The sequence below is a fragment of the Prionailurus bengalensis genome, chromosome A1, assembly GCF_016509475.1.
Source record: "Prionailurus bengalensis isolate Pbe53 chromosome A1, Fcat_Pben_1.1_paternal_pri, whole genome shotgun sequence".
Classification (NCBI taxonomy): domain Eukaryota; kingdom Metazoa; phylum Chordata; class Mammalia; order Carnivora; family Felidae; genus Prionailurus; species Prionailurus bengalensis.
Genome location: NC_057343.1, coordinates 197,963,262 through 197,980,288, shown reverse-complemented (window position 1 = coordinate 197,980,288; position 17,027 = coordinate 197,963,262). Strand labels below are relative to the sequence as shown.

Below are 17,027 nucleotides of genomic sequence, written 5' to 3'. Positions count from 1 at the left end.
CTCGCTCCCTCACTCGCTCAAGTGGCAGGATATAGTCCAACCTTTTACTGTTTTAAAATAAGTCACGCAACGTCCGCCACTCTCCTGGGCCTGGGGCAGCCTGGGCCTTCTGAAAGGCAGGCCTGTCGTGCCAGTAGGGGTGCGATGGGGCTGGGACACAGCTGATGGCACTTTCTACAGCCTTGGTGCCAAGGGAGGGGCATCTGGGCCGTGCACAGCCACCTGCCAGGGCATTCAGGAGCCACTCCGCCCCAGGTAGCTTCACCTGGGCATAGCTCCAAGAGACTTTGCAGATCTCTGTTTGATAAGGGGCCGCTTGAAGGCAACGGGGAGGGGGAAGGAGATGACTGAGTAAGATAACACCCACCCCGGGAGACTTACTGCCTCAGTTTCCTTATCTGCAAAAGAAGTCTTTCTACAGAATCTTCCAGCACTCAAGCCCCTGGTTTCTGTGCTGTTTGTAGTCCATCGTAGGTATTTATTTCCAGTGCTGGGCAGGCTGCAATCCATGTACAATAGGCATCTTATCTGATGAGAGTGGGAACAGTAGCGGGGTGGGGTGGGGTCTGGAGAGGGGAATTCTTAGGAAAAAGTCAGTCAGTAAGAGCACAAAATCATAAAACGTAATAATGAAGCCTCATGACATGTACATTATTTCCAGTCTTTTGCTATAGAGCTGTTTGGGTACCAGCTGAACCCACTTAGGGTTCTCCCAGCTCATCTCCTGTATAGGCCACACCCACTGTACCAGGGCTCCTGTTTCCAGACTGGGGATTCATTCAGTTGGATCAAGAATTTCTAGTAACAAACAGGTTTGAGAAGAAGCAGAGCTGACCCCAGGTACACAGGCAACCCAGCCAAGCGGGAGTTGAAGTGTGGATGCCCTAGGGGGTCCTCCCTGTGGCTCTGGGGCACCGTGGGCATCAGTGAACACTGATGTTACGGGAGGAGATTGACAGTGTTAATGAACCTGGCCGGCTGGTGAGAAGAGCTCCATCCAGTCACTGGTATCTGGTCACCCTTCCTGGTTAGCTGGGTGTGGCTTGGCCCCATAGCCCAGTTTGGAATTCTAGAACCCATTTTGCTCTCTGGGCTGGAGAACTCACTCTCACCAGACCTGATGACCTCCCATTGGGTCGCCTTTACATTAAACCTTAAGCGGGCAGCTGTATGGCCAGAACTTGGGCGCCAGTGAAAAGGGCTGAACATCCCTGAGTTGTGCTTGGCAGGTCTGGGGCCAGATGCTTCCACGTGGAAAAGGCCTTGAGTGTTTTTGTCAGAGAGCCTTTCAATGGCCTGGTTTATCTACTCTCAGGGTGTTTGTTCTTTTAGGCTGGGCCCAGAACCCTTCCATTTTCAACTTACTCTTAGTGGAGCTTAGCTTTGTGTTTGTGGCTCCCGTGTCTTATTTCAGAGGATGCTGTAAGGACTTCTGTGTGGACTAAGATCAATTACTCGTCTTACTGTTCTCCTAGAAGTCTCCTTCGGAGTTTTGTACTAATTTGGAAGACAGTGGGAAGATTAGATTTTTTTTTTTTTAATGTAAGAGAGATGAATTAGTCATAACTTTTTCATTGATAGGTGACAGAAACTCCAGCTGGCATGTAATCTGAAAAGGAACTTACTCACTCATATAACTGCAGAGTACAGAGAATAGACTGGCTTCAGGCACAGCTGGATCCAAGTGTTTAAATTATTTTATCAGGACTCTCTGTCTCTCTCTGCTTCTTGGTCTGCATTCCTTACACCGGCTTCCTTTTCAGGCAGGCTCTCTTCCCAGGTGGTGGCAAAGATGGCTGCTAGTCGCTCCAGAATTAAATTTAATCAGCTAAGCCCCTCTGTCTAAACGAGCTGGCGAATTCTTGGGTGTTCACTCTGATCCACCTCTGAACCAATTGAAGCAGTTGTTGTGGTCACTGGATGAAGCATTTTAATTAGCCAGACCGTGCTTACCTGGACTGTTGGGTGGCAGGGAGGGGCGGCTTCCCCAAGAAAAATCAGGAGGCCGCCGCCATTAAGATGGGGGGGTGGGTGGGAGGCCAGCCACATCAGAGGTGGGAGGGGAAGAAAACGTGTGTCATGAAATGGCTTTGCAGGAACTTTATGAATACCAACCTTACGTCTTTCGTAGAAGGCGAGGATGGGCCCAGAGTTCTAGATCTAGACCAGGCCAGTTCTGATTCATGAGTAGTGGCTACTAAGGCTCCATTCTGAGTAGGCGTGGGGCTCAGCAGGAAATATAGTTGTGTTCAGTTAGTGGTGTCCACCATGGTGAGGAAGGCAGGAAAGGTGACCTCACTGCCGGGTACCTGCCACCGTAGCAGCTCTCGTGGCTGGGCTGGGCATTCCCGATTGCAATTGAAAAGAGAAAACTTGCCTCAGACCGTCAAAGACAGCGTATTATCAGTGGAGGAGGCTCTGAGCTGGTAGTAGGGTGCCAGCCTAAGTACCATCTCGTACTTAGAGCATCCAAGATGGTGGTCAACAGGTCTGTCAGGCCTGGGTAGGGGCTCTGCTCCCCACCATCCCAGGCAGGCCTGGAGAGACAGCCAGTGTAGTCTGGCTGTCAGAGCGAGGGTGTTCCTCCAGCAGAAACCATGAGTGATGATAACGCTGGGATCCAGGAGCTGGTGGAGGTGGAAGGAACACAGGGTTGGAAGAGCCAGTCGGTTTAACCAGTAGGTTTAAGGACTGAGGGGATGGGTAAGAAGACAAGTTCAAGCATTGATCCTCTGAGAGCCCCTATTTTTCCGTCAGTTAAGTGGAGATGCTGACCACTGACCACTCCTGCATTTGGGAAGGTGTCCATGAGAGCGTAGCTGTGAATGTCACTTGAAAGTCAACTGTAGGTGCTGTATCTCTGACTACCATTCATGGGGTGTCTGATGCATGCTAGGCTCCCAACCTATGTTACTTTATCTTTGTAAGAACCCTGTGAGGTAGGATGCTTTTTATTATCCCCATTTCTTCAAGAGAAACTGAAGTGGCCAAAGTTATGTCCTGACCTCAAAGGATTAGCATTAATAGCAAAGCCAGGGCCCCGACCTTTGTCTAAGCCTCTTTGCATTTCAAGACAGTATTTCTCGCTCCGCCTTTGGGTCCCCTTCGGTAAATTCATTAATTCATTTATTTATTAGTTAAATGCCGAGTTCTACCTAGATAGTTCCTGAAAGCCTATGTGGATTTCAGAGACTAGATTAGTACAGAATTGGCATCAAATGCTTGATTGAGCAAGAGGGGTCATAAAGTCTGTCTGTTTGATGTTCTCTTTAATAGGAGGGGCAGTGGGAACTGAGAGGGGAGGTGACATAGCGAAGTGCACACATGGTAAAGGACACATAGTGAATGTGGACAGACCCAGAACCCGAGCTCTGTCACTGCTGCCTCCCTCTTTCCCCCTTCCTGCTTCCTTCTGCTCAGTAACTCCGAGAATGTGCTCTGGGCCAGGGACGAAGCTCGACGATTTGCTGATTGTAGTCAGGAAAGTGGAGTCACCAATTTTTCCTGAAGATGCATTCTTTCTTAAGCAGGGAATCGATTTCCAACAAGATACACAGGCTTCCAATGAAGCCACTTATGTGAATCTGTACAAAACACCATTAATCCACTGCTAGGGCCATTTATCTCCCTGGCTTAGGGCAGCCACAGCCTTTTCAGATGAGGGGTGTGATGCTGCTGAGGGAATGGGTACAGAGGGCTCAGCGACCAGAGGGGCATCCCCCGGCAGGGGTGTGAACGGACCAATAGTGGAGACCAGAGGGGGCCATATGCACAAGACGTCCTATGTGTGGCCCCACACCTGTTCCTGTGCAGCCGTGAACCTGCCACATGACTTGGATCTTTCTCAGATCTTGTCTGAAGCTCCACCTTCCCATCTGTAAATGGGAATAAATGGTCTTGAATGTTCCTTCTCACTTTCAGAAGTAAAAAAACACAGGCTTTGCAGGGAACAAAGAGACTTGGCTTGGAATCTCAGCTTCGCCTTTCTGGGACCCTGGGTACTGTGGGTTGAGCTGTGTCTTCCAAAAGATGATGTTTGAATCCTAACCCTCTAGTACCTCAAGAATGTGACCTGATTTGGAGATAGGGTCTTTACAGAGGTCATCTAGTTCAAGTGAGGTCATTAGCATGGACCCTAATCCAACATGGCTGGTGTCCTTATCAAAAGGGGAAATGTGGACACAGAGACAGGCACCCACAGAGGGAGGGAGCCGGTGGGAAGACGTACGGGGAGAAGGTCGTTCACAAGCCAACAAGAGTGGCCTCAGAAGGGGCCGCCCCTGCCAACACCTTGAGCTCAGCCTTCCAGCCTCCAGAGCGGGAAGAGAAAACATTTCTGTTGGTTAAGCCACCCAGCCAACGACACCTGGGTGGCTCAGTCAGTGAAGCGTCCCACTCTTGGTTTCTGCTTGGGTCATGGTTTGTGAGATTGGACTCTGTGCTGACGGCACTGAGCCTGCTTGGGATTCTCTCTTTCTCCCCCACTCCCCTGTCTCTGCCCCTCCTCTGCTTGCTCTGGCTCTCTCAAAAAGGAATAAATAAACTTAAAAAAAAAATGAAGCCACCCACCCTGTGGCGCTTGGTTACAGCAGCCCTGGGCAACTAATGAGAGTGACTCCCTCTCTGAGTTTCCTGATTAGTAACGGGACAATGACATCTGCCCTGGAGGGTTATTTTAGGAATCTGATGAGAGGATGTGCATAAGGTACTTAGTGCAGCCCTCGGCGGCGTTTGGTAAGCGCTCAGTAATAGCAGTGGCTGTAGTCAGTCCTGTGCTATGACCTCCCAGCTCTGCTAGGGGGGCCCGCAGAAGATGGCTGGTAAGGAACAAGGAGGCCTCAAGTCAGACCTTTCCAAGCGAACTGGGTCACCCAAGGCACCCCTTCCAAAAGCCTCTCCAAATACGGGGAGGGCCAGAGAAATCACCATTAACGCAGTGCTTAATGGTTTTTAGCTAGAGAGTGGCCTCGGCCCTAATTGCCAAGGCCGCGAAGCTGAGGTTTCTTTATTTTTGTGTCCTGGGTATACTTAGGGTATGCCGAGCTGCTGTGGCTAATCGATAAGTGCAGCAGTCACTGCCATTTTATGGGTGTTTTGTAAAGGAGGTGGCATGGTTTTGATGGGAAGGACACTCCCTGGATGACCCTGAGCAAATCTACTATCCTCTTTGGGCCTCAGTTTCCATATCTGCAAAGTGAAGGAGGTAGGCCAGCCGGCCAGGAGTCCTTAGGCTGCGTTCGTGAAGGCCTAGAAGTATGAATTTCTTGCACACACACGCGTTGCTCAGACATATTTAATGGGTAACCTAAAAGCTGTCCATAGCTTTCGTCTGGTTCTTTTTAAATATTTTTTTTTTCAACGTTTATTTATTTTTGGGACAGAGAGAGACAGAGCATGAACGGGGGAGGGTCAGAGAGAGAGGGAGACACAGAATCGGAAACAGGCTCCAGGCTCTGAGCCATCAGCCCAGAGCCCGACGCGGGGCTCGAACTCACGGACCGTGAGATGGTGACCTGGCTGAAGTCGGACGCTTAACCGACTGCGCCACCCAGGCGCCCCTCTTTCATCTGGTTCTTGAAGGGGCCTCTGACTCCCAGATTGTCCACGGTGACTGTCCTGGACAGCCTCTCAGGGCGGCTGGTTCCTCGCCAGTCTGGGTTTCTAGGCCTCAAGAAGCAAGTCCTACAGATGTGGCTTCTCTGAGTTACAGGGATGAGAGGGATCCGGGACACAGAGAGAACTCCCCAAGGGAGCTCATCACTGAGGGCTTTGCCGGCCAATGAGACCCCAGGGGCAGTGAGACACTAGCCGTTCAGCACGTTCAGCACTCACGTGTCTCTGCTTTGGCCCTCCCTCCCACTCCACAGGCCCTCGATGTGCCCACCCTGCCTGCCTGAGTGGTACCTCCCAGCCCCGCCACCTGCCCCTGTCCTGGATGCCACATCCGCCTGCTTCCCTGCTGGTCCCACCCCCATCATGCTTGGAGTAAAACCCAAATCCCTTCCAATCCCCACCTGATCCGGCCTCCACCTGCCTCTCTGAAGGCATCTTCCCCCATCCCCCCCCACCTCCCGTCACTCCCCAAGCTGCCGCCTCACCAACCTTTGGTCGGTGCCTCGTGCTCTAGGCCTGGCCCGCACTTGGGTCTTTGCCTTGCTGCCCCTCCGCCTGGAACGTTCTTCCCCACGTCTTCCACTGCCTGACTTCTCCAAGTCTCAACTCGGATGTCGGCTCTCCCAGGAAGCCTTTCCTGACCCCCCCCACTAACAGAGACTTCGCCTCCCTCTCTTGTCCTCCGTCAGTGCACCTGGCCTGTTTCCTTCGTGGCACTAACCCAACCTATAATCAAGTATGCATGTGTTTTCTTCCCCGCGAAGATGTCAACTTGTGAAGGAATCAACTGAGGCCTCCATGTCCCGGCGCCTGGCTCATAGTAGCATTTAATAAATGTGGGAACGCACTCACTAGCGTGGCTAAAATTAAAATGACTGTGGCAACACCCAGTGCCGGGGAGGGTGTGGAACAGTCGGCGCTCTCAGCACAGCTGATAAGCATGTACTGTGGCATGGCAATTTGGGAGAACAATTTTGTCGTTTTATCAAGTCACATCCATTTATGACCCAGCAATTCCACTCCGAAATGTTTACCCAGGGGAACTAAAAACGTACGTCCGCGCAAAGGCTTGTGCACACATATTGCAGACGTGTTCGCGGTAGCCAGGGACTGGAAACAAACGGATCATCTATCTAGAACAGGCAAGGCTGCTGCATCCGCACAGTCTGACGGGACACAGAGGAGAAGGAAGCTGCCAAAGGAGGCTGAGAGTCCGCCTGAGTGTTCCCTGCGGCCAGGGCAGCTGAGCGTGATGACCAGAAGTAGTAGGGTGTTGGGCGGGGCCTGGAATGATCCTGGGGGGGGATGTCCCTGGAGACAGAGGCTCGCAGGGCACCATGGTCCCTAGTCTGAGCAGGGGACCAGCCACTTGAGAGAACCTGGCCCTGGTGCTGCCTGTGGATACAGGCTTCTTGCAAAACGCCAATTAAGACATTTGACCCAAATTCGGATAAAAGCCTTTTTCCTGTGTCAAGTTGAGCTAATAATATACATTTGTTCATAATTTATGAGGCTTAGTAAGTGGGAACAATTAAGGAAAAGGCCTGTGCAAAACCTATTTCTTTTAAGTGTCACATAGGCGTTTTTTTGTTCTCTAAGGCAGCTCCACCCTCTCTGCCCACCATGAGACACTGTTGTCATTGTTATTATTATTATTTCTTTATCTTTTTTTAAATTAAAAAGATTTTTTAAATGTTTATTCGTTTTTGAGAGAAAGAGCGAGAGTGGGGAGGGGCAGAGAGAGAGGGAGACACAGAATCCGAAGCAGGTTGCAGGCTCCGAGCTGTCAGCACAGTGCCCGATGCGGGGTTTGAACCCAGGAGCCACGAGATCATGACCTGAGCCGAAGTCGGACACTTAACTGACTAAGCCAGTCAGTGCCCCTGTTCGTTCGTTCCTTCCTTTCTATTTATTTATTATTTTTTAAATGTTTATTTATTTTTGAGAGAGAGAGAGAGACAGAGACAGAGCTCGAGAGGGCAAGGGCCAGAGAGAGAGGGAGACACAGAATCTGAAGCAGGCTCCAGGCTCTGAGCTGTCAGCACAGAGCCCGATGCGGGGTGCGAACTCACGAACCGCGAGATCATGACCTGAGCCGAAGTTGAACGCTTAACCGACTGAGCCACCCAGGCGCCCCATATTATTATTCTTACTTGCTATTATTACTGTTAGCTACCATTTATTGAGCCCCTCCTGAACCAGGCCATAATATCACCTTACTTAACCTTAACTGTATGAGGCAGGAGGTGTCCCATTCTATAGGTAAGGCAGTTGAGTTTCAGAGGGAAAAAGAGAACTTGCCCCAGGTTTCACAGCTGGCGAGTGGCGATTATGACTCGGGTCTGCCGGACCCCAAGGCCTGTGCTGTGCTCTTTCTGTCCACCTCCCAGCTTGGGCCGTCTCTCTGTCCTACTGGTAGTTGTTAAATGTGGGAGCCAGGTGAGAAAGCCCTCACCTTCTGATTCAGTGAGTCTGGGCTTAGGCCTGAGAATCTGCATTATTCCTAACATGGTCCCAGGTGGTGTCGACACTGCCGGTCCTGGGACCACACGTTGAGAAACGCTGGTTCAGTCAGTGCTGTCGCCACAGTCCTCCCTGCCTCCCTTGTACCCCACCCACCACTGTCAGGTGGCTTTTAGCCTTGGAGACCTTTTCCGGTATATTTGCATATGCACTATTGTACGGAAAGAATTGCGTCGTTCGATTTTTCTCTTTATGGGCTAATATTCGACCCGCTATATGATTTAGTTTTCATGATTTAGTTTCAGTTTTAGATTTTTAGTTTCTATGATTTAGTTTTCATTTCTATTTAACGTGTCTTGGAGAGCGTGTAGGTCTGCCTTGTTCTTTTCAACAGTTCCATGCTACAGGTGGTGATAGTTTTGTTTCCCTGTTGTGCACGGATGAGCAGTCTTCCACGTCTTAGACATGACACACATCCACCTGTAAAATCCCTGAGACTGTGGCTGAGTATTTCTCCAGAATATTGTAATCACTCAGTAATGCCAGCCATTATTACTGCTGTTGTTTGTTTCATTATTAATATCGCATCCCAGAAACCCCTTTCAGCTGGGGACAGTAATGCAAACGAGTCTCTGTTTGCAGCTTCTTTTTTTAAAAATTTTTTTTTTCAACGTTTATTTATTTTTGGAACAGAGAGAGACAGAGCATGAACGGGGGAGGGGCAGAGAGAGAGGGAGACACAGAATCGGAAACAGGCTCCAGGCTCTGAGCCATCATCCCAGAGCCTGACGCGGGGCTCGAACTCCCGGACTGCGAGATCGTGACCTGGCTGAAGTCGGACGCTTAACCGACTGTACCACCCAGGCGCCCCAGTCTGTTTGCAGCTTCTAATGAAGTTTTGCACACAACAGTTTTGGTAAGAGGAAGGAGGTGCTATGGGAAAGAGGCGTTGAGGGATGTGTAGGAGTGCAAAGGAGGAGGGGAGAGAGCAGCGGGCAGGATTTGTATTGCCAGGGTCTGGCTTGGTTCCTGGTACTTTCAACAGCTGCAAGGGTGTCGGGGCCTACCTTCACATTTCTTGGTCTCATGGCAAAATCAGGCCTTGGCCAAGGGCTGCCCGAGGCCCAGGCTGGCAGCACCATGAGCAAGAGGGTCTGTGCTTGGACCCAGCTCTGACTCGCTTCCTTCCTTCCTGTCTCCTCAGGGTGGGGGGTCCGGGGAGGAGCAACTCTGCGCTGACTTTCCCGAGCTTGACCTCTCCCAGCTGGACGCCAGCGACTTTGACTCAGCCACCTGCTTCGGGGAGCTGCAGTGGTGCCCGGAGAGCTCCGAGACTGAACCCAGCCAGTACAGCCCCGACGACTCAGAGCTTTTCCAGGTACGTTCTCCGAGCCTCGCGGTGACTCCCTCTACTCCTGAAGGCCTGGCTCTGCCCTGCACCACCTTCTTTTGCACTTGCTCGTGCAAAGAAGTCTCATCTCCCACCAAAGCTCTTGGGACCCTGCCTCTCGTCCTGGATCTGCCCTTGATCTTGGGCAGTTCTCATCCCCTGGCCGAGCCTGTTATCACCTCTGGACAGTGAGGGCTGGGAAGAGCCGCTCTTGCTATGCCGCACCGTCAGAAATGAGCCGCTCTGTGGGCCTGGGTGGTTTCAAGACCTCCCTTTCCTATAGTATCTCACTGAATTCTCATCCCTACCCTGTGAGGCAGGTGTGATTCTGAACCCATTTTATCGATGAGGAAACTGAGGCTTGGGGAAGTTAAGTCACATGCCTAGGGTGATTTACCTAGTCAGAAGCTAAGCTACATGCAAACCCAGTCTGCCTGCCTCCCGAGCCAGGGCTTGATAACCACGGCGATGCCATAATGGAGGTGACTCACATGTATTGAACAACTGCTCTGAGGCAAGACTGTCCCTGTTGTGTGTTAACTCATTTAATTCTCCTAACAACTCTTAGACCAGGTACAGTTCTCTTCATTTTCCAATTGGAGCCTAGAGACTTCTTTAAAAAAAAGAGGCGGGGTGCCTGGGTGGCTCAGTCTATTGAGCATCCATCCGACTTCAGCTCCGGTCATGATCTCACAGTTCATGGTTCAAGCTCTGCCTTGGGCTCTGTGCTGACAGCTCAGAGCTTAGAGCCTGCTTCAAGTTCTGTGTGTGTGTCTCTCTCTTCTCTGTGTCCCTTCCCTATTTATGCTCTCTCTCTCTCTGTCTCTCAAAATAAATTTAAAAAGTAAAAAAAAAAAAAAAAAAAAAGAGGCAGTGCTGAGAATTGCTGTGCATTTCAATGCCTCTCTCCTTGTGTGCTCTGTGTCCAGTCTCGGGGGCACATGATGGGTGAGATTTCCTTTAAGAAGCCCTCTCATATGGAATAATAATGATGTCTGGGATTTGCATCAAAATAAAACGAGTTCTGCATGCATTTGCGTGTGTGGGTGTGTGGCCTGGAGGGTAATATGTGAAATAAGATTGACCGTGTTGTTGGGGCGCCTGGGTGGCTCAGTCGGTTAATTATCGACTCTTGGTTTTGGCTCAGGGCATGATCTCGCGGTTCAAGAGTTTGAGCCCCGCATCGGGCTCTGCGCTGACAGTGTGGAGCCTGCTTGGGATTCTCTGTCTCCCTCTTTCTCCGTGCCTCCCCTGTTCATGCTCTCTCTCTCTCTCTCTCTCTCTCTCTCTCTCTTTCTCTTTCTCTCAAAATACATACGTACATACATAATTAATAAAATTGACCATGTTGAAGTGTTGTGATGGGGACATCCAGATTTATTATTCTTTCCTTGAAATATGCTCCCCTATAAAGACTTGGGGGAGAGGCTCTAGCTCCCCATGCCTGTCTGCCGATATAATAATAATAACAACAATAATGTGCTGGGTGTCAAATGCCATGCTGACGTGTCACGAGCACCATCTCATAGACTCCTGACGTGTTGTAGCTTTCTTTCTAGAAATGGAAACTCCTTCTGTGCCTCAGGCACTGTGCTGTGTACAGTGTAGAGAGAAAACTGACCCCAGATCAGTTAACACAGAAACTGTGGTCATTGTGACATGGGCATGAAAGGAATGAGCCAGGTGTGAGAAAAGGATCTGAAGACTGGCTGGTCAGGAAAAGCCTCTCTGTGTGCATGAAATGGTCTTGGGTGCAAGTGAGCCTGATGTGGCCCCAGGGCTCCCAGCCCAGCAAGGAAGCCAGAAAACCCTCACAGACAGATAGGGCTCTGGCCAAATTCTGCCCACCCAGCCCCTCTCCCTGTCATGGTCTACACACCTCGCCCGCTCTCCCAGTCCCAGGCCAGTTGCACCCACTGCCCACCGGTGCGTCCCTATGGGTGTGATCCTGTGATCAGCGCCTGACCCCCCCTGCCACACACACGTCATAAATCCCATGACCGTGGGGGCCACGATGGCACCGTGCATTTCTAGCACGCTGCACCGAGCCTGGCACTTTCTCAGGGCTTAATAAATGCCGATCAGATGAGTAATTCCTTCAATGCCAGCTCTCATGTCGCCCCCCTCGGTGAGTTACTTCCTCTCCTGGGCTCCCATCTTGTGTGCGCCTGTGCGGGCACATGTATGCTAGTGTCTCTATGTGTCCTTTAGACTCTGAGCTCCTTGAGGACAAACAGCATCTGATTAGTTTCTGGGGCCCTCGTGCATTGTAAGGACTCGATCACGTGTGTTGAATGAAGGAACCGATTGTGATACTTTCTTCCCTGCCAAGGGCCGGGCGTGGCCCATTCCAAAACCTCAAGCTGGCATCGTGGGTTCTCCATCGGCCACAAGCTCAGTTTTCTCATTTGACCAGTGGGAATCCTAGAGCCCTGCTCCTGTGTCAGAGTTGTGTTCCCTCCAGTCAAATGGCGCCATTTCCATGGAAATAGACTAGGAGTGTGGAGGACAAGCCACTGTAACAGTGTTAACGGCAGGGGGTGGGGTGGGGGGGCAGAGATGGTGTCTTCCATTTTTCTGTGTTCCCAGAGTCCTAGGGCCAGGGCCATAACCATCACTAATTAATTTTGGAGGAAGCAAGCATTTGGTTGTTTTATCAGTTTGCTGCGTGGTCTTGGGCCCTGAGGCTGGGCCTTGGTTCCCCCATGCAAGAAATAAAGAAGGGATGTGGATTCCATCAGTAATTCTTCATCTGCTGGGGAGAGGGTCACCAGGTCCTTTTAGGCTCTGGTGAAATATATGGGCCTACTGCTGGACAAAAAGGCGGAAAAACTGATACCCTGGGTTTTCTGCACCCTAGTCGAGCCCCCTGGACAGGGGGGGATTTTTGAGTGTTCTGTGGCCCTTGTGACAGAAATCCTGTTCTGTGTCATTCCTTCCAGACCCTCCTGGGCCTTCAAAGTGAAGCACTTTCCCCTCAGATTTCTTGAAGACTCCTTTTCCTCTAGCTTGAGAGCCGCTCAGGAAGGCTGGGGTGTGGCTGAGTCTATTAATATCCTTTCCTCCGCTGATTAACTCTCCATTAATTTGCACTCTACTTCCAAGCGGAGTGGGGAGAGCCTGGCCAATGGGCCTGGGAAGAGGAGAGGGTGGCACGGCCCCCGGTGATGTATTACCCTTAGCACTGACGGATGCTGCGGTCAAAATGGCCTTTCCCCGAGCTGGAGCGGCCCAGGAAGGGCTGAGGAGAGGGAGGAGGCCTTTTGTCACTCATTTTGATTTCATCCAGCCTGTTGGGTGCTTCTTGAGGTCTTTGCCATGTTGTATTCATTTTTGCGCGGTGCCTGGCACATAGTGAGTCCTTGACCACCCCCCCCCCCACTCCCCCCCCCCCCACCACCCCCCCCCCCCTCGCCCCTGCTCTGACTTGCTGTGTGACCTTGACAAGTCTGTTTCCTGGACTTTCATTCTCCGCCTGCCCCCTCAAAATGAATGGCGAATAGGTTTCCTCGTGAGGAAATGGGGAATGGTAGTCATTGCCTAGAGGGCCGTGTTAAGAAAGATTTTGGTGTGGAAGGAACGAAGGCCACGATTGGTTAGTGATATGGGGGGAGGCGGGGCATGTGGGCCGCATGTTTAACATTTCTGGTCATCACTACAGGAGCCCTGAGGGATCGAGCTCTGGTATTTGTGATAGTTCATAGTATCTCTGGACATTTGGCCGTTGTCCCTGTGAGAAAGGGAACTCTCGCTCCATCCAGTGCCGATGACATCATTTCTGAATAACTTCCTTCTTAGAATCTCTCCTTTGAGACGAAGATCTGAGTCTCGCCCTGTGGCCAGAAGTCATTGTTTGGTGTATTCATTCTTCTCCTCCGTAGATCTGCCTGGGAGCCACCTGCCCCAGGCGCTGAGCTAGGCCTGGGAGCACCCTAGGGAGCATTTCTAGCACTGCTTCCCAGCACGGCCTTCCTAAGCAGACAGTTAGGGTGGGGGTGGGGGCAGGAATCATGTCTTCCCATTTTGCAGAAAAAACAGCAAGGCTTACAAGAGAGAAGCTGTCTGGCCACAATCACCCTATGGTGGCAGAGTCCCAGGTGGTCAGCCCCAAGAGTGGTCATTGGGTCCCCGGTTGCAAGGTCTGAACTCCCTGCTGGGCTAGACAGATCACTCTGGGAATACGGGGGGCTCTGGCCTGAGGGTGGTGGCAGCGGGTGGGGGGCATGGGGAGCAGTCGAGTGAGCCCCATCACATTCTCCAGCCAGAGTCCACGGGCCTGGATCTGCCCTTGTGTGTCCTTTTCCCCCACCCCCACACACACTCCCCAGGGCCTGGGTCAGGCCCAACGAAAACCTCCTTTTGACCTTTCTTTTATTTTAGCTCTGTTCCAAAAATTACAAATGCGTTTGTTCTCTCCTCCCCATGTCCCCCCTTCGAGTTACTCAGCTGCTGCTCCAGTTGCAAGGGCTGGAACAGATTTAGTGCAGCCAAAGGGCCGTCACGAGATGCATATTTCAGATGCACTTCCTGAAGAAAGGATAAACAGCCTGACCTGGGATGGGAACGAGTGCTGGCGGGGGCATCATGTGACAGAATGTGCCTCCTGCCAGAACAGGCCCAGCAACCAGGGTTTACTAAACGAGCGAGGTGCCTCGCTCACCTAGAAGCAGTGTGATGGCCACACGCCAGGGCCTCTGGGCATGGGGGCCTCTGGGCTGGTGTCTGCGGGTGGTCTGGGAGCATCCATGCTGACCCGTGTCATTACAGATCTTAGACATCAGAAAAGCAAGAGTCTTGGCTCATGTATGTCATGGTGGAAGTCCTGCCTCTGTCCCGGATCTGCTATGTGACCCTGGACACCTTGTTCAACCTCCACGATCCTCAGTTTCCCCAATTGCAAAATGGAGATTAGAGTAGCGCTCCCCTGGTAGAGGTTATTATAAGGTTTACCTGAGACAATGTTCACGAAGCCTTTCTGTTCCTCGCTCTTGCCTAAGCACCCACAGCTGGTAAGTGTGGGATCTGGGATTCAACCCCAGCTCCAGAGCCCAAGCTCCTGACCGCTCTTGAGCGGTGAGCAAGGCCTGGAAACCCTCTGGGCAATCGTAGTGGTTTTCTTACTGCTGTGGTTGTCATTGTCATGGCCAACCCTGAAGCTTCCAGCGTATACACTGCCTGCCTGGGCTCCAGAGTCAGAGGGGCTGGGACGCTGTGGTGGATGCTGTTCTCAGAGGCAGAGAGACCAGCTTCAGGGGCTGGGGGCTGCGTCCCAGGAGTTGGATGCGGGAGGCCGTGGTGTAGAGCTGCTGTCCTTGGTAAAGGGGCCAGGTGTCTCAGGTGGACAGCCCTGTGCCCAAGGTTGCACACTGATGAGCAGCAGAGTTAGAAGCGGGGCTCCCAGGGCAAGGCTCCTTCCAGCATCACCTGCTGCCTGCTCGCAAACTTCTGTGATTCCTGGAGTCGATAACATATTTCTTCAGCATCTGCTATCCCGGCAACGCTGAGCCATCTGATGACTAGGGAAGGATGGGAGGGGATTGGCAGGGGGGTGATGGTGCTGCGTGTACGGAGCCCAAGGCATTGGCTAACTGTGTCCCTCTCTGCTCCGCCCGTGCTCCTCACTTCAGATAATCGACAGCGAGAATGAAGCTCTCCTGGCAGCGCTCACCAAGACCCTGGACGACATCCCCGAAGACGACGTGGGTCTGGCCGCCTTCCCGGCCCTGGACGGTGGAGACGCACCATCCTGTACTTCGGCTTCGCCTGCCCCCTCATCTGCACCCCCCAGTCCCAGCCCCTCCCTGGAGAGGCCCCAGGCCCCAGCGCCTGAGGTGGATGAGCTCTCACTGGTGAGAACCTGCTTCTAACTGAAGTGATGGCCGTGGCCTGGGATATGGCGTGTGGTTGCAGGGGTGGTAGGTGCAGGGGAACCAGCTCCCGATCCGGCAGGGGTGTCCGTGCATCACGGACAACAGGGGTGCACAGCGGGCAGCCTAGACGGGGCCTCACCTTTCCCACCTGTACGGCTGGCCTAACCATGGAGGCTCCACTTGCACCCCGTAGGTCCTTTGGCATTTTATGGATTGGCCTCCGTGATTAGTCAGCTCTTGAAATTACGTGTGAAAACGTTTTCCTTAAGGTTATACCTGCATACACAGTAAAAATTCAAGCAGGAGATGTGGAGAGTTAAAAGCAAAACCTCCTTACCCATCTCACAACTGCGTTCTCCTTTCCTGGAGGTAACCATGGTTACCTATCCGTTTGGTGACTTTCCTCTTCCACCTTTTCTTTTTTTTTTTTTTTTTTTTTTTTACTACAAAAGGGAGCCTACGTTATATGCTGCTCTGCACCTTTTCTCAGGGAACTGGGTATCTTGAAAACTCAGATGAGCACAGGTGGCTCTGCTCCATACTTTTTGTTAGCTACCTAATGTTCTTTTGTGAGGATGTGCCACTGCTTACTTTACTCGTCCCCAAGTTGGTGGAAACTGACACAGTTCCAGCTCTTACTGTTAATACTGCTTCCGTCAGTGCCCCGGACAGGCCTTTGCCATGTCCAAGTGGATGAATTTCTAGAAATGGAATCTCTGGGTCTACAGCTACCTGAGTTTTCAGTTTAGACAGATATTTCCAGATGGCCCTCCATACAGTTTGGACCGGTTGACGCCCCCCCCCCCCCCCCCCCCCCCCCCCCCCGACCAACAAAAGTTAAATGCCGTCTGTGTGAGTATACGTGGAATGTGGGAATGTGCACATGAAATTGCAGTTTTCCGGGGAGAAGGTCTCAGCTTTTATCACCTTCTCGAAGGAGTCCAGACCTCACAAGTTACTGAAAGCAGGTGTCCCTAACTCAGGCTGAGATTTCATGGGGTGTGTGAAGCCCAGCTATGCTCACCTATCTGGGGCTCCTCACCTTGGCGCTGAGGTTCCTGGGCCTGACAAGACTCAGCTGGAAAATCAGAGCCTGTTGAGCTGGGGAGGGACTTAGGTCGTCGAGAGTTTGAGTAGAAAGGCCTGTAGTGACCGTCAAGTACAACTATGGGGAAACTGAGGCCCAGAGCAGGGAGGGGACTCTCCCATGGTCACACAGCAAGTTGGTATTCAGACACCTGGTCCAGGACCCCTTTCCTCCTTTCCTACTGTCTTCAAGTTCCCCCAAAGCAGTGTGAAACATTTAGTAAGCACCTGCTGTATACTGGGCACAAGACTATGTTTAGTCCCACGTTGTGGCTTCTGCTGATGGGGGTCCTGCTTCCTGTCAGACTGAAATCAGACTGGGTTTGAATCCCAGCCCCACCGGTTAGTTAATGCTTTCCTGTCCTTTAGACACCTAATCTCTCTGACTCAGCTTCCTGGTCCATAGGTGGGGTCAAATAATAGTGCTTATCTCAAAGGCTGATAGGAGGAGTACTGCAGATAATGCATGTAAAGCACTTAGAACAGTAGCTGGTACTTAGAAGTTGCTCAATAAATACTAACTGGCTTGACCCGTTAGTACTAACGAGAGGAAGTCTCAGGGCAGAGGGCTCTGGAGAGGGATCAAACCCCAGGGAGGCAGAGAG

At 51.7% G+C, this 17,027-nt stretch overlaps 1 protein-coding gene across 2 annotated transcripts in view; it reads left to right on the top strand.

Moving 5' to 3' along the window:
* PPARGC1B (PPARG coactivator 1 beta) overlaps nucleotides 1–17,027 on the top strand; it is a 111,982-nt gene that overhangs the window by 69,400 nt on the left and 25,555 nt on the right. For both annotated transcript variants that reach the window (XM_043598182.1, XM_043598177.1), the window contains exons 2-3: nucleotides 9,281–9,454; nucleotides 15,094–15,315. In XM_043598182.1, the coding sequence (XP_043454117.1) occupies nucleotides 9,281–9,454; nucleotides 15,094–15,315 (396 nt within the window). The remainder of the gene's footprint in view (nucleotides 1–9,280; nucleotides 9,455–15,093; nucleotides 15,316–17,027) is intronic.